Below are 26,127 nucleotides of genomic sequence, written 5' to 3'. Positions count from 1 at the left end.
ATTGTTGTGAACGTTGGACAGTGAAAAAAGCTCACAGGAAGAGAATCAACTCATTTGAAATATGGTGCTGGAGCAGAGTTTGAGGGATAGCATGGACAGACAAAAATCAAGCCTGAACTCTCCCTAGAACCCAAAATTTAGTTGAGTTTAGTTGAGGCTACCATACTTTGCACATGTCATGATATGACATGACTCATTAGAAAAGATTATAATGCCTAGTATAGTGGAAGGCAGCAAAAAAGAAAAAGAAAAAAAGGAAGACCAAATTAGAGATGGATTGAATGAATTAAAGAAGCCATGGGTCCAGATTTGCACAACGTATTGCCTGGCTGTTAATAATAGGGTGTCATGAAGGTATCTCATTCATAAGGCTGGCATAACTTAAAGCCAATTTGATACCAATTAACAACGATCTAAAAGCATATGATCAAAAGGTCTATGAAATGGCAATTTGTGAAGTGAACCAAATCTGGGGCTACTCTATGACTGATTGGACATCCATTTGGGAGCCCTACATACACAGTCTTGAGATCCATGGAAGAGAGGTAGAATACAAATAAAAATATATAAATAACATGATGAAATTTGGAATTCCAGTCTGACATGTCTGAATATTTTCAGGACTTGTGTCACTGATATTTCTACAAAGATTTGTCTGCTCCCTTCTTTTATGAGCTCTATAAATCATAAGACAACTCATGTTTTTGTTTCTTGCAGCCAGAAAAATTTACTGCCACTAATTTGGTTTTAAAAAAGTATTCTGATGGCTATTCCTGCATGTATGTGATAAGACACCAAATGGATCCTCTCTCCTACTTTGGCTGGGGCACCATAAAAAGGGGGAGCAGGTCCCACATTGGGAACAGGGAGGAAATACATTAATGTTTTAAAAAGAAAGCAAGAATTTCAGTAGCAGAGGAAAGGCTACTCAGGGAACAGATGGGGAGGGATTGAGATTTGTTCCACAGTTTTTGTGCACTGCTACATGAACAAGCCAGGAAAAGCAGAAGGCTAATATTTATTTCATGGTCATCTCATAATGAATGAAATGTCATGCATATACTTACAAATGTCATCCAGCAGAAGTTCAAAGGACATGAAATTACAAGATGTTTACAAAGTGTTTTCTTTCGAGAAAAAAGGAATTGTGCTAGAAGTCCAAATAAAGGCCAACAAGAATATCTTACCCCCATCTAGGCTGCGAGACATAGTGTAACGTTTGCTTGATGAACGCTCAAAATAAGGTGCAGGGCGGTCAATCAGTGCACTGGCTCTCCTTGTCTGGGCTTGTGTCCTTCCACTATAGCGAAACTTGGAACCCAGGGTAAGGAATTTTTTGGGAGGAGCCTCAGGGAGGAGGAGCCTAGAATATCACACAAATGACTGTGAAAATTAGCTGGTATTTTTATTTTAAAAATTCTCAATCAAATCTACATTTTACATACTTGACATGAAGAAATATATTGTGACATAATGCAATCCTGTGCAAATCTATCCACGTGTAGTTACATTATGAGAAACAGTGTTACATTGTGGTTTGAGTGCTGGACTAGGACTCCGGGAAATCAAGATTCAAATTTCAGCCATGGAAACTCACTGGGCGACTTGGGCAAGTCCCACTCTTTCATTATCAAGGAAGGCAATGCCAAACCCTCACTGAACAAACCTTGTCAAAAAAGCCATAGGAAATGTTTACCTTAAGGTCATCATAATTTGAAAGTGACTTCAAGATACACAGTAAGAATAGGTCCATTACATTCAATGGACCTTTTGTTGTTATTGTGTACCTTCAAGTCATTTCCGACTTCAGGTGACCCAAAGGTGAACCTATCATGGAGTTTCTTGGCAAGAGGAGGTTTGACATTGCCTTCCTCTGAGACTGACTTGCCCAAGGTCACCCAGCTACCTCCGTTTTTGTGGAATCAGGGTTGTGGCAACCGCATGCTGTGGCTCCGATCTGGCCTTTGCAGGGTGCAAAAAGCATGATAGCCATAGATTTACGGCGTTCCTTCAGTGTTATGTCATGTAGACACAGTGTCAGAAGAGTGCTATGATGCCGTGTGCTATTTGGAGCGGCTCATGGCATCACGCCATCCTGAGGGCTGAGTCTATGCATGTGTCATACGCCCCGATTCCACCCCCAAGCCGGCCTTTAAGGCCAGTCTGCACAGGGCCTTAATCACAACCCCCTATCTGACATTTAAAAACGGATCAAAGTCTAGATTGAAACAAATGCCTTCTGTAACAGCTGTTCTCCCACATCAGTAGCAATGTCATCTCTGTCACAGGTAACAGGTGACATTTCTGCTAGTACCTCAAATGCATAATCTTAGTGCCATTAAAATTCTCCATGCACTTAATGCTCATCATGTGAAGTATTACAAATAATACTAATCAGAAAATGATAAAGGCATCTGACCCAATTGGATAATATATATTAATTTTAAGTTAGCTAATACACTGGGTGACCTTGGGAAATTTATACCCTCTCAGCACCAGAAAACCCGGTGATACCTTTGCCTTAGCATCACCATGATTTGGACAGGACTTGAAGGCACACACAACAGTACTTGCCATATTTTGCTTTACAATATCTGTCTCACAAATAATCATGATATAAACATATCATATATATGAAATAGTATATAATAGGATCAAACTGTTTTATTTCATGAAAGTAAAGTTGTTTCTGTTTCTGTCTCATGAGACTGTCTCATGAATCATGATATAAACATCACACACTAGTGTATAATTGGATCAAACTGGTGAAATAATTTAGCATCACTGCTGGACATAATCATTAACCACAAAGTTTCTCTAAAAGACCAGTAGCCAAAAATGCTGTTTGAACTCATTTTAACAATGTATTTTTTTAAAAAAAGACGTGATACCTGAAAAATGTATGATGTTCAACACATACTTTCCATAGACGCTTTGCAGCACGATGATTTGGTAATTTAAATCCAATTGTGCTTTCAAACTGTTCAAACTAAAAAAAAGAAAAGAAAAAGAACATGTATTTCTGCACAGAAGACTTTTTAAAGAAGTATTTCCATAAATGTACTCACATCTCTGTAAATGCAACACCTTTAAACAGACTGGAAGGACACTGTTAGTATGGCCAAGTTATTCTAGATTTATAGCTACCTGTGAAATCTCAATTTGATCCTTTGGGTGAGAACAAATTCTTGAAAGAAGAGTTAATGATTTGAATATTTTATCCAGGATGGCTTACCATCCTTGGCTGGCAATTCTAAACTAGACTTCCCCAGTTTGAATAACTGTGGTTTAATGTAAGCCAGGCTCTCTGCCAGCATACAAGGACAAGAGAGGCAAAGATAGTGTTGCAAAACCATGACTCATTCTTAGCTTCACTTTCTGATACTACTTGCTAACTATCACCCTTTGATAATTACGCATTACACTTGTACGTTTCTATGTTTCTAGCTTCTTACTCAACTTTTGTTGTATTTATCTTGTATATATGTGTGTATCTATATATGTATGAAAGAATGAATTTAATTGCTACCACTGGATTTTATTGGTCACAGACATTCTGCGTGATGTCCATTTCAACTGTAGTAGAGATGAAATTAGCAAATAATATTTATTTATTAATCATAATAATATTAATAATGTGTTATATGAAATACTCATCTTCCTGCTATACTGAGAAAAGTCCATTTGACATTCATACTGAATTAAATATTTTAATGTGTTTTAACTGATGTTGTGCATTGTTGGTTTATTGTTGTTTCCCACCTTGATCCATGGGGAGAGGCGGATAGTAACAACAACAACAACAACAACAACAATAATAATAATAATAATAGATGTGTTATTTTAACCTCTGGAATTTGCAAGTAGGAGAACCAAATGTAAGTTCCTTCCCCTATTGAACAAATAAATATCCTTAAATCATAAACCTATTGGGATTGTTTGGATGTTTAAGACATTAATTTGCGTAAAATCTGAAATTATATGCTTTTGCAAAAAGATAACCATTTTAGAGCAAAAAGGAGGAAAAAACACACCTATCTGTACCTATATAGTCTTCACATGTTGACATATTTCCAGAGCTGCCAGGATTAACACATCTCACTACTTTTCTATGGGGTCACATTAAATTTGACACCATTCACCAAGTTAAAAATTGCACTAGCATATTTTTTTCAAGAATAAGTACAGTCATGGACCTCTTGTTCGAGGATATAGAACAACTTAGAGTATTGCTTCACAATCTGATCTATCTGATGTAAGGAACTAGCAGCCCCCCCCCCCCCCAGTGTGCCAGGATTCAGCACCATATTTGCACTTATTGGCTGCAATTAGCTCTTTTGTTTCCCTTGGAAACTTGCTAGTCAGTGGTAGCCAATAGCTTGAAGACTAGCACTGATTTAGGGACTACCACTTTGAGTAGCACTGGTTTAGTCCTTGCCATCACCTACAGTCTATTTCAGGATTACACCTCCTACACACACTCATTTGAAGGGAGAACCCATTGAAATGATGCAAATAGTGGGGGTGGTGATCCCAGCAGAACCACAACAAAGGCTAAACCCCTCTTTCCCCCACCAGGCATCCAATGGGTTATGCCCCCTGAACCTGCTCTTTACTCTTAAAAAAACTAAAACTGCATAAATTGTGTAATATTTAGACTGACTCTCTTAGAGAGACTGAACTTGGTCATGGTCCTGTATCTCTGCAAACAGAGGATACTGCTGCATTGGCTGCCACCTAAGAAGTCTCTTTTTTCCTCTTTTATTGCAGTGATGAGAAGATAAATTTGTGCCACAAAGAGACAGAGGTGAAAATCCAGGTTGTGATAGGTTTTCAAAGTTGAAAAAAGTGTCTTAGTTGTAAGTGTATGCTTCAAGGTGCAGGAATTTCTAAAGCAAAAGACATCTTTACAAACTTAAGGAACTGCAAGACTGCCCAGCTTGGAACAACCAATGTGGAAGACATTCAATTAATTCAAGTATACTTACCTCACCTGGTCGGATTTTGATGTAGAAGTTATTTCTCTTGTATGAAATTTTGAGAACCTTAGGCCAAGCAAACCTGTTTATTCGTAGTCTGTCCCGATAGATCAAAAGACCACTTGCGCAAACCCCTAACATGATTTCAACACCTTCAGAATCCTAAAAAAAGCAAGAGGGGAACAGAAGAATTAGGATCATTTCTGAGGGTGGATTGTTCTAATTGGGTTCTTACTACTGCACAAGAAAGATGCTTCAATAAGTCTGAACATCTCCAGGAAGCAAATGGGCTGTGATAAGGGGTGGGGGATGGGGGCGAAGGAAAATGCAGACCACTGTTCTGATGTCCTGACCAAGTGATCATGCTCAGTGCACATGTTCCTTCTGATCAGGTACAGAGAAGAGGCTGAACTGAGGGGATGATTAAATTCCATTTGCTTGGATGCTGGCCTCACAATAAGAAAAAGCATGGCGAGCTGTTTATGGAATACAGAACTATGCTGGGGGCCTGGCAAAAGCCTTTTGGAGCTCGACTGAAGCCTCATAAAAGACTTTCTGGGGTCAACCAATAGTAGTAAACACTGTTGAAGACACAAATTTTCAAAACAGTTTTTGCTCTAATGTAGAAGCCTCAGACCATTCCCCACCATTTGTAAGGGGGAAATGCCTGTAAACATCATACCAAATTGTCTCAATTAAAACTCCCTTTCAAAACTTTACACAGTCAGATTAACACAGAGCCACTGTGAAAGTAAGCAATCTGATTTCAAAGTATGGACTATCTCTCTTATGCACACAGAACTTTACTTAAATGCTTACATGAGGGTGCACAACCTGTGTCCCTAGGCACCTTGGCCATTTTCCTGAAGCTGGAAGGAGCTAAGCCACGAAAACTCACAGCAGAGATTATTAACTAAACTCTGAAATTTTAGAAAAAACTATGCCTGGATTTCTGAGATATCTGTTTTCCCAGGCAATAAGAACAATAATTCCAGAGGTGAACACTGCAGTGGAGAGGTATTCCCCTTCACTACTTACCCACTACAATAATCACTATATCTCAATAGAAAGGGAGAGCAAAAGTTAGTCTAATCTCCATAACGTGTGTGTACACATGTAGGCATGCATATCACCCTTAACTGATACTAGATGAAGCCCTTGGGACTGGACAGTTATACACCCCTGTTTTAAGTGAACAATAAAACTTGTTTGTGCTGGGGATTATACACATACAATGCTCTTGTATCAGGTAAACATTTTTGAAGACCTGATACTAAGTGAATGTTACATTTTGTTACATTTCAACAAAAATGTAGCTCGATCAAGAATCAGTGCCTGAATGGACTTGTTTTCCTGTTTCTTCCCAATCACTTTTTCCTTTTGGACTGCATCTATTAGATTGTAAGCCTGTGGGGCAAAGATTGCATTGTCTTAATATTTGTACAGCAGACTTGAAAATGTTAGGCATAATATTAACAACTTTTTATACAGCAACTGTTTATGGTGATTGCATTCATCTTAACATTTCCATCCATGTAGGCCACATTCTTTGTTGTTGTTTTTTACCCTCTTGATGGTCCTTCAAATCAGTGACAGTACTTTGATGGCTAAAGTTGTCAAGCTTTTTCAACTTCAGTATGAAAAACAAAACCAGCATGCCTTCTGGTGGAATGCTGTCCTTGAACAACACAAACTGATTGAGTAAGGGCAATTAAGAGAACACAAAAGCTAAAACTGTCTTCCACTCATCAGCACACATTTATCTATAGAATACTACAGAAATTGCTGAAGGGCTTTTAAAAGTCAATTTCTTATCAGATTTTATGTAGAATATCAGATGACCACAATAACATGGATGTCATCATTTTGAGCCCTCATGCCCATTAACATTTTGCCAATTTCAATTATTTAATTAAGGTGATACATGTGATATTGAATAGATGAAATTGAAACTCAAATATAAACTGAGTATCTACAGTTTTGGGAAAGCATACTGTTTCTACACATATCTATGAGTTCTTTTTGGTTTAACAATGGATTGCATTTTAACAGCTGTAAACACAGGTTAATTAAAACTCCAGTTACAAGAAAAGCATTGTTGGGTGCAGGTATCAAACTATCCCCTCCACATTGGATTGCCAATGATCATAAAGATCAGCATCTGGCTCCAAGGCTGATTAAGGGAGAGAAGTTTAGTCACTTGTTCCAGGCCTGTGACTTTTGCACTCTGCTTATGCCACTGCTGCTGATGTAGAATCCTAAGACTGTTGTTTCTATGTGCCTTCAAGTCATTTCCAACTTATGGAGATCTTAACGTGAACCTATCTTTTCTCAGGTATACAGCCTACACTTCCCAAGCACAGTCTTGCCATCCACAGATTTAAGCATCCATGGACAGCAAGCCCTACTGCCCCTAAGGGCCGTGTGTGCACATGGCCATAGCAGAGCGGCCACGTGTGCAAGTGCCACCATTGAAAACCAGGGGACTTGTGGCCCCACTATTTTTTCATGTCAGGGAGTTGGGTATGGAACAGAACCCCCACAGATACTAGGGGCCGGCTGTACTTTTTCAGAGGAGGGTTCCCTTTTACCGTCCTATGAAGCTGAGAGTGTGACTTGCCTAAGGTCATCCAGTGGATTTCCATGGCTGAGCAGGGATTCAAACCCTTATCTCCAGTGCTCAAACCACTACATCATCCTGGCTTTCAGAATTGGAGGACAGACACATTGAATTTTACTATAGTATATTCTCCCCCCCCCCTTTTTTTTTTAAAAAAACTCCAACTGTATATAAAGAACTTAAGACATCTTAACTCCAGTCAGCCAGGACTAGGTTGGCAATTGTCAGCCAGAGGATGTTTTCTTCAGCCGCCCCTAGACTGTTGAATTAGCTGCCAGAAGAGATTTGACAGCTGAATATCCAGCTGGTTTTTAAACTGTGAATTTTAAATGATGAATTTTGAATGTGGATCTTTTTTATATGTGTGTATGTTATTTGTCATTTTAAACCAATGTGTGTTTTAACTGATGTGTTTTAACTGATGTTGTATATCCGTTTATTGTTGTTGTTCCCCACCTCAAACCATGGGGAGAGGTGGGTAAGAAATATATCATCTATATCATCATCATCATCATCATCATCATCATCATCATCATCATCATCATCATCATCATCTATTTGTTAGAGTGGGCTGTAGTTGCATAAAATTTGTCAATCAGACGGCACAAGAGTTTGGAGATAGTACCCCACACTGGATTTCTACAGATGGAGAGGCAGAATCTGGTAGAAATGGAGTGGTAACCTCTTTTACTTTGTGAACCTTCCAAGCTAGCTCTGGATAAAGAGAAAGAAAGCTCCACCACTGTGATGTTGGATTTAGGCAACTGCTAGATTTGTATCTACATACTCTACATCCCCACCCAAAACAAAACAAACCAAACCCACCTCTGTTACAGTCATATATTTCTTCTGCCAAACAGCTGGTAAATTTTGATATAGTTTGCCCAAGTATTAAACCAATTATTGCTAACAGCTGTATAGTTGTAATACAGTGGACTATCTATGGCTCCGTTTCTCTTACTCCCACTCAGTGCGGGGGCTTGATTGGCACAGCATTGCTGAAGTTTGCTCCCATGTAAATGATAGTAATGAATTTCAGAGCTGTAAGGCTGCTAGTTAGGTGCTTGTCAAATAAGTGAAACCGCTGATCAAAAAGCCCTCCCTTGACCCCCTGATGCATAGTAATTATCGGCCCGTTTTGCTATTGCCATTTTTGGGAAAGGTGATCGAGAGGGTGGTTGCACTCCAGCTTCAATCGATCTTGGATGATACTGATTATCTAGACCCATTTCAAACTGGGTTCTGGGCGGGCTATGGAGTTGAGACTGCCATGGTTGCCTTGGTCGATGATCTCCGTCTGGGCATAGACAGGAGTAGCGTGTCCCTGTTAGTGCTCTTGGACATCTCAGCGGCTTTCGATACCATCGACCATGGTATCCTTCTGGAACGCCTGAGAGAGTTAGGAATTGGGGGCACTGCGCTCCAGTGGTTCCGTTCCTACCTCTCGGGCAGGTTCCAGATGGTGCAGCTGGGAGACGTGTGCTCCGATAAGAGGGCACTTACATCTGGTGTCCCTCAAGGAGCCATTCTCTCTCCCATGCTATTTAACATTTACATGAAACCGCTGGGAGAGATCATCCGGAGACACGGGGCACGGTGTTATCAGTACGCTGATGACACACAAATATATTGCTCTGTGTCTCCGACTGATGCAGTGACCAGGGATGGCATCTCTCCTCTTGATGCTTGTCTGGACTCGGTAATGGGCTGGATGAGGGAAAACAGACTCAGACTGAATCCAGAGAAAACGGAAGTACTGGTGATAGGTTCCCCAGGTCCAGGTTTGGAGATTTGTCCACCTGTCCTAGATGGGGTCACGCTTCCCCTGAAGGACTCTGTTTGCAGTCTGGGGGTGCTCCTGGACTCGTCGCTTCACCTTACATCTCAGGTGGATGTGACGGTCAGGAGTACCTGTTATCAGCTTCGGTTGATACGCCAGCTGCGACCCTACCTGGGCCGGGGGGACCTTGAAATGGTGGTACACGCTCTGGTAACCTCTCGTTTGGATTTCTGCAATGCGCTTTACATGGGGCAACCCTTGTACCAAACCCGGAAGCTTCAACTGGTCCAGAATATGGCAGCAAGGCTGGTCACTGGATCTTCCAGGGCCAGCCATATAACACCGGTACTTAAAGATCTACATTGGCTGCTTATTCGCTTCTGGGCACAATACAAGGTGTTGGTTATCACCTATAAAGCCCTAAATGGCTTGAGCCAGGGTACTTAGAGGACCGCCTCTCTCCATATAATCCGCCCCGCACTCTCAGATCGGGTGATAAACATCTCCTAAGAGTTCCAGATGCTAGACGAGCCATCACTACACAAAGGGCCTTTTCCACCTCGGCCCCTAAGCTCTGGAACTCGATCCCCGACGAGCTCTGCTTGACCCCCTCCCTAGCCCAATTTAAAAGAGGGCTGAAAATGTATCTTTTCAAACAGTCATACCCCCAATAGCCCTGTTGTGACCCCTCTCCCCCTCACTGTTGTTACAATTGCTGCTAGCTTGGAATTGTTATTGTTGTTGTTTTATATAATGTTTTATATAATGTAATTGTAAATTCTGACAATGTTTTTATTGTAAATTTTATGTTGTTGGATTGATCTCTGGAAAGGCGGGCTAGAAATAAAGCTTTTATTTTATTTATTTATTTTAACATGGATTTTTACATCCATTCTAACATGCTAAGTGAAGTAATACTTTATGAATCATAGTTCAGATTTAGTTCTCCTTCATTAAAAGTGCTTTAATGCTGTTAATTTTTATCAGCATCAATTTACATAGCACAATATACACAGTAACTAAAGAATGAAATGTGCATGAAATACCATAAATATGTTTATACGTTTCTATTTATACCCACAAGTACAATGTATTTGCTACTGTAGTGTATGAAGGACATTATAACAAAGCTCATGCACTGAATAAGAGATCTGTTTGTTTCTACCTTGGCATGGTGTAGATCTACTCCATACATGGACAATTTTTTGGCGTTTTCCAAAAAATGCATCTCAGCCTCTGCCGGTGTCATTCCCCTAAAGAAAATCAGTTGGGTAAAAAACACTTAAAAACATGCAAAAAAAAAAAAAAAAAGGTTTTCTGGAACATAATATTCTTCACTCTAATTTTAAACAAGACAGAATTTCATGCAACTGTTGTTTTAAACTAAATAGATGAACTGACTGTTTTTACGTTTCTCTCATTTTAAAATTGGAAAACCCAACACATTTTTCTTGCATGAAATCCCAAAGTGCCATATCATACATGCTCATTTCCCCCTGCTTTCCTCACCTATGACTTTTATGAAGCTCTATTACTTTATCTTCCAGTTCTTTAGTGTGGTTTGGTGCAAAACGAAATTCACTGACATAATCACTTCCATATTCATCAGGATCATAATCTCCAAGCTCTGACTGAACTGTGTAAGAACCCAAAAGCGCAAGTGTAACAAAAGAACATGGCAGTCGTCCAGAAACAATGTCATCTCTCAGTTGTAAACAGAGGTAATACCTGCACCAGATTAAAACAAAAAAACCAAAAAAATGATCAACATTTCCATAAATGCACGCTAGGAATATACAAGTTCTAGCAATTGTGAAGAAATTAAAGTTCATATGCCTCATTGCCTCTTCGGGTCTTTGGCTCAATCCCTGGAGGGGGGAAAAGCAAGAATATGAAATAAATGATCTTCTTCCATCTTGAGGTGAGAGTGTGCTTTGTTGTTGTTGTTGTTAACTGCCCTTGAGTGGGATTGACTCATGGTGACGTTGTGAATGAGATACTTCCATGCCCCCCTGTCCTCAACTGCCCTGCTCAGGTCCTGTAGGCTCATAGTTGTGGTCTTCTTAGTCTATCCATTTTCTTCTCTTTCTACTGTCCTCCACCTTTCTTAGCAGCTTTATTGTCTTGTCTATTCTGGATCCCCCTGTGGATACCAACATCCACAGATGCTCAAGTCCCATTGTCCTCAATGATGGCGTGGCCATGCCACCGTTGGGGACAATGGGACTTTGCCGCCTCGGCCACCCAAAGCCCACCTTGCCATCCTCACCATGGCAGGCAGCAGGGGGCCACCTCATCTTCCTTCTTCACTGCCACTTCAAGTTAGCTTGATGGCGCAGTCTGCTGCCAGAAAGCTTAGGAATTGAGACATGTAACATATGAGTTAAATCTAAACTTCAGTTTGTGTTTAGGAGAGGAAAGGAAAAATACTCAACATTTATTACATCTTTTTCTTCCATTGATATAATAGCAGTATGGTGGTAGTGATCACCTGGCAGTACAGGGAGAATTTGGTAAGAAAGAGATTATTGCTATCAACAACTTTTCAGGAACAAATTGAGTACTGGTTTTCAAAATACCTGGTAATGTCTTCAGAAAGTTGGGCAGGATCAGGAGGGTAGAATTTGACATTAAATGAGAAATGCCAAGCACCACCTACAGGAGAAACCGAAGTTTACTGGTAGTAATAACAATGAAATTCTTTTCTGTGTTTACTAAATTGATATTTGTGCTTTGCTTTTGCTAGTCTTTCATCATGAAACCACAATGGCCTTCAATTACATTTCTCTTTCGAGGTGGAGATTTGTCCCTTAGCAATGAGCCATTTATGTGAAATGTCCATAAAACTATGTAGGCAAAGGACTGCGAGTTGTTGTTTTTCCACTAAGATATTGTTTACATTATCCAAAAAAATGGGGATAGGAGCATTCAGTAGAGTCTGTGCCCATAACTAATCAACACGCAAGCAATTATATCTAAAGCCTAGCCATGAGCAAATGTATTTTATTATGAACAAAAGTGTAAAAGTAAGTATGGAGGTCAATAGTAAGAATGTATCCCAAATCTACCCTATAAACTGGAGGAATAACTATTCAGTATTCACATAAGTCTACTTCAGTGCCTATTTAGGGTGTTTTGATTTGTCAAGTGAGTAAATACAGTGCCAAGTCTTCTTATACTGGTTGAATCTTGATACAAGAATACAAGATGAGTATTCATTATCTATTATTGTTCCTCATCCACTACCAGATACATGACAAATGGATACTGCAAACTGAAGCTTGTGATGCTTGGTAAATGTCATTTCTGAAAATGGACAGCCAGTTCTATCATTCTTTTAACAAAACAACAACAAAAACCACAATGAAAATTATTTGATTCCAGCAAGTTTTTGCAGGTTAGTGCAGAGTGAAATATTTAGTTATTTTGGGCTTTAAAAATTTGTACTGTTGCCTAAAACATTCAACTGCTATTTTATCATTTGTTTGCTCTCTTCACTCCTACTGAAAGTCAGGCTATCAATATTAAAAATTAATAACTAACACAATTCACCAAGAGGAAATATATCTTCTTCCTACCAAAAGCAACATGAGTTAGATCCATTTTAAGTACTTTTTCATTTTGCACCATCTAAACTGAGGATGTAGTGATGAATATACATGTTGAAGGTTTGTCAAGCTGTATTACTAGAGCTTTGGTGTGCTTGATGGAAGAGAGCTCAGGCTAATACTGACAGTACAATGTACATTTAAGTTGTTTACAAATTCTTCTAGAATCTGTTCTTTAGGGTCTGGAATACTCTTAATGTGAGCAAATCTTTGTCACATACTGTATAAACTTCCCTGTACTTTTTTGTCCATATTTACAAATATCTTTCCTTAACAAAACTTAGTTTGTTCAGTATAGGCAGAATTCTAAACAACTGATTGGAGGTCAGTTTAATCTTAGTGAACAAATCCCTGAGTCATACATTTGTTGAGGTAAAGCAAGGAATAAATTAAGGCTGCTGTCTGAATTTATGCATGTGGCTTCATATAAAAGCAAATTCTCTCACCCCTGTACCATAGTCCATACTCATATTTTACACAGAGTAAAACTGGGGGAAAGAATTAGAGAAAATTATATATCCAGTTTTAGCCAAATTATATTAGATCACATGGTGTAGTACAGTGGTTTGGGTATTAGATTAGTACTTTAGGAATCCAGGGTTCAAATTCCCACTCAGACATGGAAACCCACTGGGTGAAAATCACAGTCTCTCAGCCTCAGAGAAAGGCACTAGCAAACCACCTATGAAACAAGCTTGCCAAAAAACCCTTATAAAGGAGTCTCCTTAAGTCAGAATCAACTGGTAGGCACATAACAAGAAATAAAAGCATGGTATATGATTTATTTGACTGCCACAATAACTGGGCACCTTTCAGGTGGAGAGACCCAAAAGTGTCACTGTGTGCTAACACAAATTTGCATAATTCATATTCTTGAATTACCTCTGAAGAATAATTTCTGTGATACCTGTTAGTAATGAATTCCTACTTAAGTTCTCTGAAACAGATTTGCATTTGCACATATTATAACTGCACCCCTTCCTACAGTCTAATGTAGTACTGTCATTTTTAAATTCTGCATAATCTCCTAGTGTCACAGCAGATCTTGCTGGTTAAGAATTCAAACTCATATTGCTGTTTCTTGTTAATAGCTGCCAAGCTGGCTTTGACTTATGGCAACACTTGGTACTCATAATAACAAATTCCACACATTTTCTTGATTGTCCAAATATTGATTTTTAAAATGTAGAACACTGAAGTCATAGTACCAATTATATAAACCTAGCCAAATTGACACAGTATGCAGAGACCTTCGTAGGGTGAGCTAAATTCACCGTTAGTCTTACCCAAAGTAGATAAACTGAAATGGGACTTAGGTAGGTCATGATTAAGATCTCCAATTCATTTCAATAAGTCTACTTCCAGTAGAATTAGCATTACTTTCAGACCAGTGTAGGAATCATGTGGCCATCCAGATACTGGTTAGGGCTGTAAGCTCGCAGTGAAATGATACTGGAAGACATTGGATTTCCATCCTGATAAATCCCCTAGATTGCAGCCTATGGGTTCCGTCCAACATCATATAAGCCAACTTTCACTTGCAGAATGACTTCCAATCTTCCCTCCCAAGTTTGCTCTGAAGAATTGCTTTCTGAAGCAGATTTGGGAGAGCATGTGATAGGAGTTGGCTACCAGAGGAGTCTGTTCTACCAATATACTAGTTTCACTGGCAGATGAACAGAGGCTGGACCAAACCTGGTTAGCAGAACTTTCTTCCGAGCAGAACTTTCTGACATTTTATATAAACATTTAAAATTTTGATATTTCTTATTACAAAAGGATACTGCTTTACATTTGCTATAAATGAACATTTGTGAACTGGAACCTATATTTTAATACCAAATGGAGGATGCTTGGTAGAAAAGGTAATTGTTTCCATACACTTTATACTTTTGAAGTGTTATTCAGAAAAACCACCAACATCTGTTTGCTATAGTAGATTCCACATTATAAGCACTACATCAAGCCTGGAAAAACACTTTTGATTGCCTTGACAATTTTATTCAGGGTATTTGTAGCACTGGTACTTTGAAAAGTCAAACAATGATGATAGTAGGGGCAGCATCAGGTTTTTTTAAAATAACAATATAACTTTAAACCAACAGTTGTTAATAAAAGTAACCTTGATGCCAAAGTGAGAGATATAATTTTTAAAATGCAAATAATAACAGGAATGAACTGAATGTAGACAGAACTCTTCTATGGCTACAGATGTTTTACCAGGTAATTTTTGTAATGGCTTATAATGGCAGTTGTGAAGCATAGAGAGCAACATTTTCTATCCGTGGGCTTAGAGTTTCAGTTATTTCTCCTGATGGAGCCAGAGGTGAGAGGAAATCCATTCTGTCAGTGGTGTTTGTTTTTTAACCTTTCTAAATATTATTCTATATTCATTAATGACATAGCCCAATAACATAACAATTAGTCTTTGGTACTTGTGGCGTCTCTTCCGGGTTGCCGGAAGGAGTGTGATTTTCGTGCTCCTTCTTTGCAGCGCGGAGGAGTCGCGCGGTTTGGCGGCTGCGACTCCTCCGCGCTGCAACCGGCAGCGGCCCGAGACTGCCCATTTTGGGCGGTCTGTAACGGGCCATAGTATTTGCCAAAAACAACACAAAAACAGATTTTGAAACTAGTCATTCTACAAAGAGATCTTTGAAGCATGCTTTAACACTGGTTTGTCCCCAGCTAGCCCAGAAACAGAAAGATGCCCTTGCAAACTGGAAACCTTCCCACAGGAAGAGGTTCAGCTTAACTTTGCTGCCTGAAGCAAAGCAGAAAATTGCACCCTTCCACCAAGTACAGTACTATCGATCATTAAAATCCCACAAGTACTTTTCTCCCTCTTTGACAATAAAATTACAATAGTAATAAATAAAGTAATTATCAATTTAATGTCATATCAGGACACTCTTAATCATTTGCCTAACAGTAGGGCTGGCCCTTTCAGAGTCGGTAGCCATCTGCATCTCAATCATATTTTCTTTCTAAAATCACTTCCAGAAAAGCAGTTGTAAAATCATCAGGACTAAGTTGAATATGACAGGCCATAGTTCATACTCAGCTTTTCTCACTATAGCAGTGAATTTAAGTAACATATCCTGTTTCCTTATGAGTGCAGCACATTCCATTCCCCCCCTGGTTCTTTCAGTTAATATACAACTCTTGCTTAGAGTATGTTTTATAGTTCTATGGTGCATTAATAAGAAGACTTATATTTCATGTTAAACACAAACATTTCTATACATAATGTAAATTTCAATTCTTGTAATAGGAACATGTTCTATTTTAAGTATCCAGTGAAATGGTACAATTCACTTCTAATAGATGATTGCAACTTACTTCGAATCTGCTTTTTTATTTCCTTGGCTGGGTCCAACCAATTCTGAAAAGAAGTATTTTAAATACTGGAATCAGATTTACAAACATTGCACTTCAAACACATTAAATGACAAGTGATACAAATATAATACAGTGACCCAGCTGAACCCAAACACCTTCATGCCACATGAATATAAATGGGAAGGAGAGAAACATAAGCTTTAACATTCTATTTGAAAACAAGGGAACCCAATGTGCTTAACTCCATCTAATTCCCAATCATGTGCATTCATTTTAGAATCTAAGTAAACACTGATAGCTGATTTCCTAGCAAAGAGTATGTGCTAATTACTGGGAAGTTTTCAGTATAATTTTCACCTCAAAAGCTACCTTACCAGGAGACTCCAGGCAAGCCTGTATCTTTCCAGCGTCTGCTTTCCCATTTTTGAAGGTAATACTGAAGATGGGCATTATGTACACTTAAAATAACCTAGAATTATTATGACTGGTGTAGAGAAAGACATTTTTATTCTACTGGGATGCAGCACACAGGTCCCAAATGGCTTATAATATGAATTATCAATCTTTAGCCTGTTACAGACAGCCAAAATAAAGCTGCTTCGAGTCACAGTGGAGGTATGGTGTTTCAATGATGCATGTGTCCTAAGAGTCCAGAGGCCACACCAAAGCCATGCTCCAGTCCTTAGGGCTGGAGCGTGGCTTTGGTGCGACTTCTGGACTCTTAGGATGCATGCATCATTGAAACACCATACCTCCACTGTGACTCGAAGCAGCTTTATTTTGGCTGTCTGTAACAGGCCTTTGAAAACTTTTCCATACTAAAGATTGATCTCTGACATGGAGGGGCAAGAGTATTCCTCTCTAGAAGACAAAATCAGCCTCGCTGTGTAAACAGATGCGTGTTACTGTTAGCTCTTCGTATCCACAGGAATTCCGTTCTAGACCTCCCCCCACGGTGTGGATAGCAAAATCAGTGGGACCTCAAGTCCCATTGTTTCTAATGGCAGTGTGGCTGTGTCATGTGCCACTATTTGGGAAGAATGGGGAGGTGCAATCTGTGGGTGCTCCAATCCACAGATAATAATAATAATAATAGATTTTATTTTTATCCCGCTTTTCAGCGATGATCAAAGCAGCTTACAGATTAAAATTCAACATAAAAATACATACATATCAATAAAAACAATGTAAAAATATCATATTAAAAACTATTACACAGCCAGCTTGGTTGAATCGATCCAAAAACATTGCAAAAATTGTTACACAATAGGGGGAGAGGGCATAATATCACATCTCATGGGGGGAAAGCTTGGTGAAAGAAAAAGGTCTTAAGGTTCTTTCTGAAAAGATCTAGGGAGGTGGTGGAACGGAACTCGTCGGGAAGGTTGTTCCACATTTTTGGGGCCGAGATGGAAAAGGTCTTTTGCGAGGTCACCGCATATTGGGCAGTTGGGACCTTCAGCAGATTCTTCCCGGCTGACCTGAGTGTGCGGGGCGGGTTATATGGGGGGAGGCGGTCCTCCAAGTACCCTGGGCCCAAACCATTTAGGGCTTTATAGGTAATTACCAACACCTTGTATTGGGCCCGGAAGCGAATAGGCAGCCAATGGAGATCTTTTAGGATAGATGTTATATGGTCTGCCCTGGAACATCCAGCGACCAATCTCGCAGCCATGTTCTGCACTAATTGAAGCTTCCGGGTTTGGTACAAGGGTTGCCCCATGTAGAGCGCATTACAGAAATCCAATCGAGAGGTTACCAGAGCGTGTACTACAGTTTCAAGGTCCCCCCGGTCCAGGCAGGGTCGCAGCTGGCGTATCAGCCGAAGCTGATAACAAGTGCTTCTGACCGTTGCATCCACCTGAGATGTCAGTTGGACCGACGAGTCCAGAAGCACTCCCAAGCTGCGAACTGAGTCCTTCAGGGGGAGCGTGACCCCATTCAGGGCAGGTGGACAAATTTCACTACCCGGGCCTGGGGAACCTATCACCAGTACTTCCGTTTTCTCTGGATTCAGGCTGAGTTTGTTTTCCCTCATCCAGCCCATTACTGACTCCAAGCAGGCATTTAGAGGGGAGATGCCATCCCTAGTCACTGCATCAGTCGGGGACACAGAGAAGCAGATCTGGGTGTCATTAGCGTACTGATAACACCGCGCCCCGTGTCTCCGGATGATCTCTCCCAGCGGTTTCATGTAAATGTTAAATAGCATGGGGACAAAATAGCTCCTTGAGGGACACCAGATGTAAGTGCCCTCTTATCGGAGCAGACGTACCCCAGCTGCACCATCTGGAATCTACCCGAGAGGTAGGAACGGAACCACTGGAGTGTAGTGCCCCCGATACCTAACTCCCTCAGGTGTTCCAGAAGGATACCATGGTCAATGGTATCAAAAGCCGCTGAGATGTCCAAAAGCACTAACAGGGACACGCTTCCCCTGTCCATGCCCAGATGGAGATCATCGACTAAGGCGACCATGGCAGTGGCAAGCCAGTGGAAGAAGAGAGCCAACTGTACTGTTGAGTATCAATTTCAGGTTCATAAACAAATCTAAGAACATGTTTACTTTTTAAATGTTGTGTCTGCTTTTGTGGACTATAATATGGAGGCTGTTGTTGGGAAGAGATACTGCTAACTGTAAGAATTATAGGAGTATTTTTTGTTAGCTCTCCTTGTTTGCCTCTCTTTTATTTCCCACTATCTACAATATTCTATTCAACCAATTTCATAGCACAGAATTTTCCTCCTTTACAGAAGTGCATGTTCTTTTAAAAACGAAATCGCATATATTGGCTTCAGGGGAACAACAGGTATCTGCTCATGTATTTTAAACTCTTTATTTGCTTGCACTCTTTCATAAAGTTAATGTATATTCATAGACTTCTGTTGGCATTAGAACCAACATAAAGGCATTGTCACAGTAATAAAAGTTTTGGGAAGTATCTTGTGTAGATAACAAATCAGCTTGTATGTCACAGAATTAACATTTAATTACATAAAAAAGGAGGCAAAGGCAAACCGCCTCTGAACAAATCTTGTTAGGAAAGCTCTGTGATAGGTTCCCCTTAGCATAGGCATAAGTCAGAAATGACATGAAGGCACACAAGAACCAGGGGGGGGAAACAGCTATATGGATGGTTATAATTTATTTTTAAATCCATGTGGACTGGTATAAATCAGAAAGAACAGGAATACATCAGGCAATGTAGAAATGGTTTTGTGAAGCAATAACATGTTTTACAGTGTAAACATTTTCAAAATTAGATATAATCATACCTTGGAAGAGGCATTTTGAATTGCTATCAAGTAACCAGTTTCAAGGCCTGACCCTCATAGCACAGTCTTGGTCTCATTTATTTAGGTTGCTGTGCTTAGGCTTGATATAATTCCCTTCTGTTATATCATTATTTCATGAATTTCCTATATTATTGACTAATCTTACCTTTTGGTTTTCCATGTCTCTGTATGTTAGCCCAAAGTAGTCTTTTTCCAAGAGGTTTAAATGTTCACACACTTTGTCAAACAGCACCTGGCCTTTTGAGCGTTTCTACAGGGGGAAAAAATAGAGAGGAAAAGGAAATACTGTAAAGTGTCAAATTTACAAAATTCAAGACTGTTCTGAGAATTATGTAATTCAGTGAATATTGCCTTAATTTCTCTGGCAGTGTTCCAGATAAGCTCCAGTTAAACTGGTTTTCTCAAGACTGAACAAGTTTAACTGAAGGAGGATTGGATAAAAAAGAGTAAGTCACACCTTGGTCAGAAAATCTTAAAAGTGGTCTGCAGAGAGGAGAAAACTGGCTAATTTAAGCTCACCTGGCAGATATATCCATGTTTTGCTTTCATGCAGGTGAAAAATTCCTAAAACCCTTGAAATGTTTTCAGCATACTTGAAAATGAGATCTTACAAATTTTGACCACAAATGTAAGGTGGTGTGAGGGGAACAATAATAGGCCATAACCTTGTGCAAACTTGTTGAACCAGAGGTAGAGGAGGTGCTATGAGTCACTGCCAAATTTGTCTAGACTAGTGGATTGCTGCTGCTCTCTGCAGTCTGATTCTGTCTGTGTTTACTGTGATCCCACTGTGTTTAATAGTGTTTACACCTAAGTAGCTGTGCACTGGATTGCAAACTTAAAACTTTTGTCAGGGCTAATATCTAATACAGTTCCATTTTCCATATAAATCTCTCTGCTCTCTACACAATGCTCTTTAAATGCATTTCCATTAATACAATATTGACTCTAGCCCAAAGTTTTTGAGGTCGAAAATAGAGAAAAAGCAAAGATGAAGATTTCATTATACCCCTTACTTAAAGTTATTTATTTGATTTAAATTAGATTAGTTGTAAGGCGGATTCTAACATGTTTAAAAACATAATATATAATACATCACTCTAGGGTCACCATAAGTCAGAAATGACTTGAAGGCACACAACAACAACAACAACAACAACAAGGGGAGAGCAGTATACTTTGCAAATGAAGCCAGTTCTGAATACTTGAAACACTGTTCCTCTAAGTTGTAGGGAGTCTCTTTAAATAAAGGTCATAGACATTTTAAGATCCTGAAACACTGAACCTCAGTTCAATTAAAACTGGTTTGTCTCTTTCTGATAAAGGGCCAGCTCTGCTGCTAGCTGTCCCTAGTGTCAGAGGGAACTGGGGGAAGGCAATTTCCCAATGTCAGGAAATGATTAACTGCAGTGACAGCAAGGAACAGGGGAGAGGGGAGGGCTGACTTTCCCCACTCAGCCTAAGAGGCAAGCTTTCTGCCTCCACTCCAGAGAATTAATACTAACAGACAAATGCAACAGCTTACAGTCATCAAAATAAACCAGTGCTATAACCCAAACTAAATAATTACTTTCTTTAAAAGAAGAGATTAATGGGAGAGGGGTCAGCACACCATCCCCTTTCTCTTGCTTGCTCTTCCTCTTTTTGCAGCAAAAGAGTGAAGATATCTAGCTGCCAGCTAGCACCATTGTTAGCTCAATTTCATCGTATGTGTGTGTTGAGATCACTGTTGCTGTTGGAGAAATGTCTGTGCCTACGTGTGAAGTATTTTCTTTTAAGATAAGAGGAAGTTTTTCAGAAAAAGATAGGAAATGAATTCAGAAAAATTTACCTTTTTTTCCTATCCCAAAGAAAATTAATCTATTTATTAAGAGAAGCACCAAGTTGAGGAGAATCAAGTGTGATAAGAAAAGGCTCTTCTCTTTAGGAAACATTCTCTATTCTCCCTCTCTTGCTCCTCCTTTGTTCTTCTTCTGACATCAGACTCAATGGGACTGACCTCTGGGTAGTTCGAATAAGATGTATGAAAACTCAGTAATCCAAGTTAGATGCCATAGCAATTATTTACTATTCTCCAGTATAGGACTAGCAGCATTATTGTGATGACTCTCACCAAAAAGGGCTTTCAAGAAGTTGACTGCAGCACCAGTTAAATTCCACAGTCCACACACACACATTTCCTTCCAACCCAACTCTACTTTTCCCTCTTTTCGTCACCCACCACCACTTTCTGGTACAATAAAGTTCAAACATTTGAGTATCATGAGGGGTATCAAGATGTTCAAACAATATTCCTTTAAACTGTTGTGAAAATATTTTGATTGACAGGATGCATCAATTACTGCCAGACTGCCAGGAAATGCTGAGTGAGAGCATGTGGCATGATGCAAAAACTTACTACAGGGGTTGTATCATGCTGAGTAGCTCTAAGTGATGATTCTTAACCATCTCAGTATATAAGTGCACTGGAAGTCAGGACACCTGTGGAACATTAAGCTGCTTCTGAGAGCGTTGTCCTGAAATAGCGCTGAACACTGCCATTTCAAGTGGGCCAAAGAGTTTTGTTTTTGTTACTGCAAATCTAGACAGAGAGAAGAGAGCCATCACAAGAGTGGCAGTTGCTTCCATTACGAGTGTGATTTTCTTAGATGTATGGCTTCCTGAATAGAGACTGCAGTCAAGAACAAAGAACGGAGACTGCAATCAAGAAATCAGAAGATGATTAGGATTGGGAAGGGCACTTATGAAAGAACTAGACAAAACCCTACAGTGTAAAGATATAGAGATGAACACCCAAGTTATAATAGTCCAAGCCATTGTATTCCCCATTACCATGTATGGATGTGACAGGTGGACAGTGAAGAAGGCAGATAGGAAGAAAATTAATTTATGTGTTATGTGGTGGTGGAGAAGAGTACTGAGGATACATACAATGGACAACTAAAAAGACAAACCAGAGCAGATCAAGCCTGAACTCTCTCTGGAAGTCAAGATGTCTAAACTGAGGCTGTCATACTTCAGCCAGATCATGAAAAGAAATGACTCATTAGAAAAGACAATGGTGCTGGGCAGCAGAAAGAGAGGAAGACTGCATGCCAGTTGGATAGATTTGATCAGGGAAACCACAGGCCTGTGAGAAGTGGAGGATGGGGTGCTTGGAGTCGTCTCGTTCACAGGATCACCATTAGTCCAGGTTGACTCAAAGGCAGCTAACAATAACAATGATTGAGTCCAATGGGATTTACTCTCCAACAATCATCTTAAATTAGACCCTTTGGCCTGCTGCTGTGATGGCGGGTCATTTCTGAATATTATAGAACATTTCTGAACTGTTTTGTTTTAGCAAACAGAAACACATCTTTAATTGTTAAGTGGAGACACCTAAAGAAGTAACAAACAGTACAAAATAGGAATAGGGATACATATTCAAAGCAGTAAAAATAATAAGTATTTGTGAACATTATCATTCTCAATCTAAATTGTACTGCAGCAAAATTATGCTAAGTAGATTAATTCCATTCTGCTAACTCCCCCAAAGGCCAAATATTTAGTCTCAAATTCCTTAGGTTCTTCAGAAAACAAGTAATCAAGAAGCCATTTAGAATGATGGAAATGGGCAGTGCATTAAAAGAGCAATATTATGTTAAGTATCAGGTTATTTAGCAGAAGGGCAATCTATTTTATATCTTCCCATTCAGAAGCCTGAGAAAACAGGAACACAACTATTAAATGACTTTTTTTGTTCAGCTTTTTATCTATTTTATTTTGTTTATTGTGTTTATTTGTACACAGCCCCTGAAGTACCCTACGGAAAGTTTCCAGTCAGTGTTATTATTTGATTGTTGGAACTGCTTCCATTAGTGAAATCAGAATAAAGGACATGTTCTTCTGCTCAAAACCTGTTCTGAAGGACTAAAAAAAATCTGGCAGAGCACCTTTTGGGCATCTTGGAAGGTTGATGAGAAAGGGAAATGAAATCCTGTTCCTGCTATTCTAGTGGAATTCATTAGCACGGGAATGGATTTAAGCCATTGAGAAGACGACGCATCCAAAAATGTTCTGTCTCTAAATAAACAGATACTAGTTTTACACAGTATAGCAATCACTTCCTTTGCTTTCCATTTTAGTATTGGTCAAGAAAAACTAATATACAGTATAAATAGAAAGTCTAACAGAAGATTGATATCAATAAAATTTCTGGACTCAAAATTAAGGTTCAATGGTCCAGTTTGCATCCATTTGCATTTCTATAATATTTTGACATTTAAAAGCCAAGCAAGGTCAAACTTGAAGATGTTTTAAACTGGCATGTTCATGACTTTGCATAGCTGTCTGCTCTGATAAACAACAATGAACAACTGCAGGTTAAGGTGTTTCACTGGAGGACTGCAACCTGCAAGAGATAGGTGCTTAACACATAGCTCTATTTAAAAAATATTCATTAATAATTAGTGTACAATGCGTAACTGAAAAACCAATTATCAAGAACTCACTGTATTAGAAACAGTTGAAGGGAAGGGAATACACTAAAATAGTACTAAATTAAAAGCAAACTCTGCAGAAAAAGTGTGTTCTTTTTAGAAATACTGTGGATTAGTTTTACTGACAGCCCCTGTCCACATTTTTTCACAATCTGTTTCCAGATAAACATTATCTTGTGCAAAATTGCTGTTTTTGTGCAAAACCCAGTCATTTTGCACAGAAGACATATCTACCGAGAAGCATATTACATTAAAAACATGGTTTTGGAGCCAAAAATGCAGATACATTTCTGCAAAGAGAAACTGCTTTATTTCAATGAGAATGTGTGAATGCCAGGCAAGAACTGTAAACTATCCAGTCACAAAACACAGTATGCTTACTGCAAGATATGTGCGGAAAATCATGTGATATCTTAAACAGACATCTTTCACAAATTGGTGCTACATCTACTATGTCATATGACTCTGAAGATAGTGTGGTTAGTCCTCAGGTCAGTTCAGGGAATTTACATCAATAAATATATTGAAATAAATTGCATCAGTTCTAGAATTTGTAGTTTATTTTCAGAGCAGATCTACTGTCCATGATAAATCAGGAGCAGAAAAATACACAGTGTTCTACACAAATGGTGCCAAAACGAAGCTCTCTTTCTTCTCATGCCAATTTATATTCGGACTGGCTCAAAATTAAGTTTTGTGTGCCATGATCCTTGCCTGCTTATTTTCAGAAATATATAATTCTAATTTTGCTATTGTATTTATGCCAGTCTACTTTTACTGGCGTAGTGATATGCTGTTACCTTTTCATTAAAATCAGTGAAAATAGAAATGTACACACAAAGATCTTTATCAAGCATTAAAACACTAAAAAAAAAAAAATAGCCTATAAACCTGAAAACATAATTTCACCTATTCTGTACATAGTATTATTCATGTAGGAGAGGTGGGCCTGGATGTTGAGCAGGATGTCAGGAACACTTTGTCTGTAGTACAGTAACAGCACATGTTCAGCCCTTCCAGCTGAATGATTTTAGTGTTCATAGTAGGTCAGCCTCTGAACTCTTAACTTCTTGGGCAATGAAAGCAGTGTAATTGCAAACACTCATCCTGCACAACACAAGGCATTTCAAAACTCCATGCCAGTCTGAGTTTGTAAGCAGAGCAAATAATGTCAGCTTTTTATAGATATTTTCCACATGACCATTCATAGCATCAGTAATATTAATACCTCCTTTTGGAATCAATAAGAAAGTATCCCATCCATATCATCCTACTCCAAGAGCAGTAACTTTGTTCTTTCCTTTGTCTGGCATCAAAAGTCAAGATTTGTATTAACACTCCTACATACGGTTGCAGATGAAAATCATCAGATTTAAGAGCACAAAATAATTATGTGAAAAAGGGCATGTAGACACTGAGTATATGCAATACAAATACAGATTTCTATTATGGTCCTCATAATAATTGTACCCACAGTGTACATCACTACTGCCTGTGCACATGATCACTGTAGAACATAAAAATAAGCATCCTGTATATTTAAAAAACAGATTAGGAAATGTGGCTGGAGAGCCAAGGTGGCAAAACAAAAGCTTTGGATCTTTTCTTTAAAACAGCCACCTTTCAACTGAGTGTTGGTTTGAATCACTATTGAATTCTATCAGGCAGAAGGAAGAAGTAATGTCAGTCTTCACTAGAAGTTACTGTATAAGGCAAACTATATCCAACATTGGCATGGCACATTTCCATTACTACAAACTTTGCCTCACTTATAAAGGTAGATGGCATCAGTTTTTTTAGTATCCCTAGGGCAAGATGTAACCTGAGAAAAACATGTGCATTTACAGATGTTCACAGCCATATAGTTGTGCAAAAAGGCCATAAAGCACAGTTCACTGATTTTCCACTGATTATTCTCTTTATGTGATAAGTTATTTTTTTTACTGTTAACAGTTTCCTAAAGGTAACATAGTTCCGGACAAGAAAAATAACATTTAACCGGGGCTAACATTCAGAATAAAGA

General features: G+C 39.1%; 1 protein-coding gene across 23 annotated transcripts in view; it reads right to left on the bottom strand.

The window, feature by feature from the left end:
* Positions 1-26,127, bottom strand: part of EPB41L3 (erythrocyte membrane protein band 4.1 like 3) — a 119,574-nt gene that overhangs the window by 36,794 nt on the left and 56,653 nt on the right. For 13 of the 23 annotated variants that reach the window (XM_089517076.1, XM_089517082.1, XM_089517083.1 and 10 more), the window contains exons 4-12: positions 19,769-19,873; positions 16,327-16,369; positions 11,959-12,034; positions 10,889-11,107; positions 10,545-10,632; positions 6,315-6,386; positions 4,989-5,141; positions 2,892-2,989; positions 1,188-1,363 (exon numbers count right to left, since the gene is read on the bottom strand). In XM_089517076.1, coding sequence (XP_089373202.1) covers positions 1,188-1,363; positions 2,892-2,989; positions 4,989-5,141; positions 6,315-6,386; positions 10,545-10,632; positions 10,889-11,107; positions 11,959-12,034; positions 16,327-16,369; positions 19,769-19,873 — 1,030 coding nt within the window. The remainder of the gene's footprint in view (positions 1-1,187; positions 1,364-2,891; positions 2,990-4,988; positions 5,142-6,314; positions 6,387-10,544; positions 10,633-10,888; positions 11,108-11,958; positions 12,035-16,326; positions 16,370-19,768; positions 19,874-26,127) is intronic. The other 10 variants (XM_089517100.1, XM_089517079.1, XM_089517090.1 and 7 more) reach the window with 1 other exon arrangement.

The sequence above is a fragment of the Sceloporus occidentalis genome, unplaced genomic scaffold (assembly GCF_023333645.1).
Source record: "Sceloporus occidentalis isolate IW3139 unplaced genomic scaffold, rSceOcc1.0.p SCAF_3, whole genome shotgun sequence".
NCBI lineage: Eukaryota > Metazoa > Chordata > Lepidosauria > Squamata > Phrynosomatidae > Sceloporus > Sceloporus occidentalis.
Note: the sequence above shows the minus strand (reverse complement) of the source record. Positions and strands in the feature narration are given on the sequence as shown.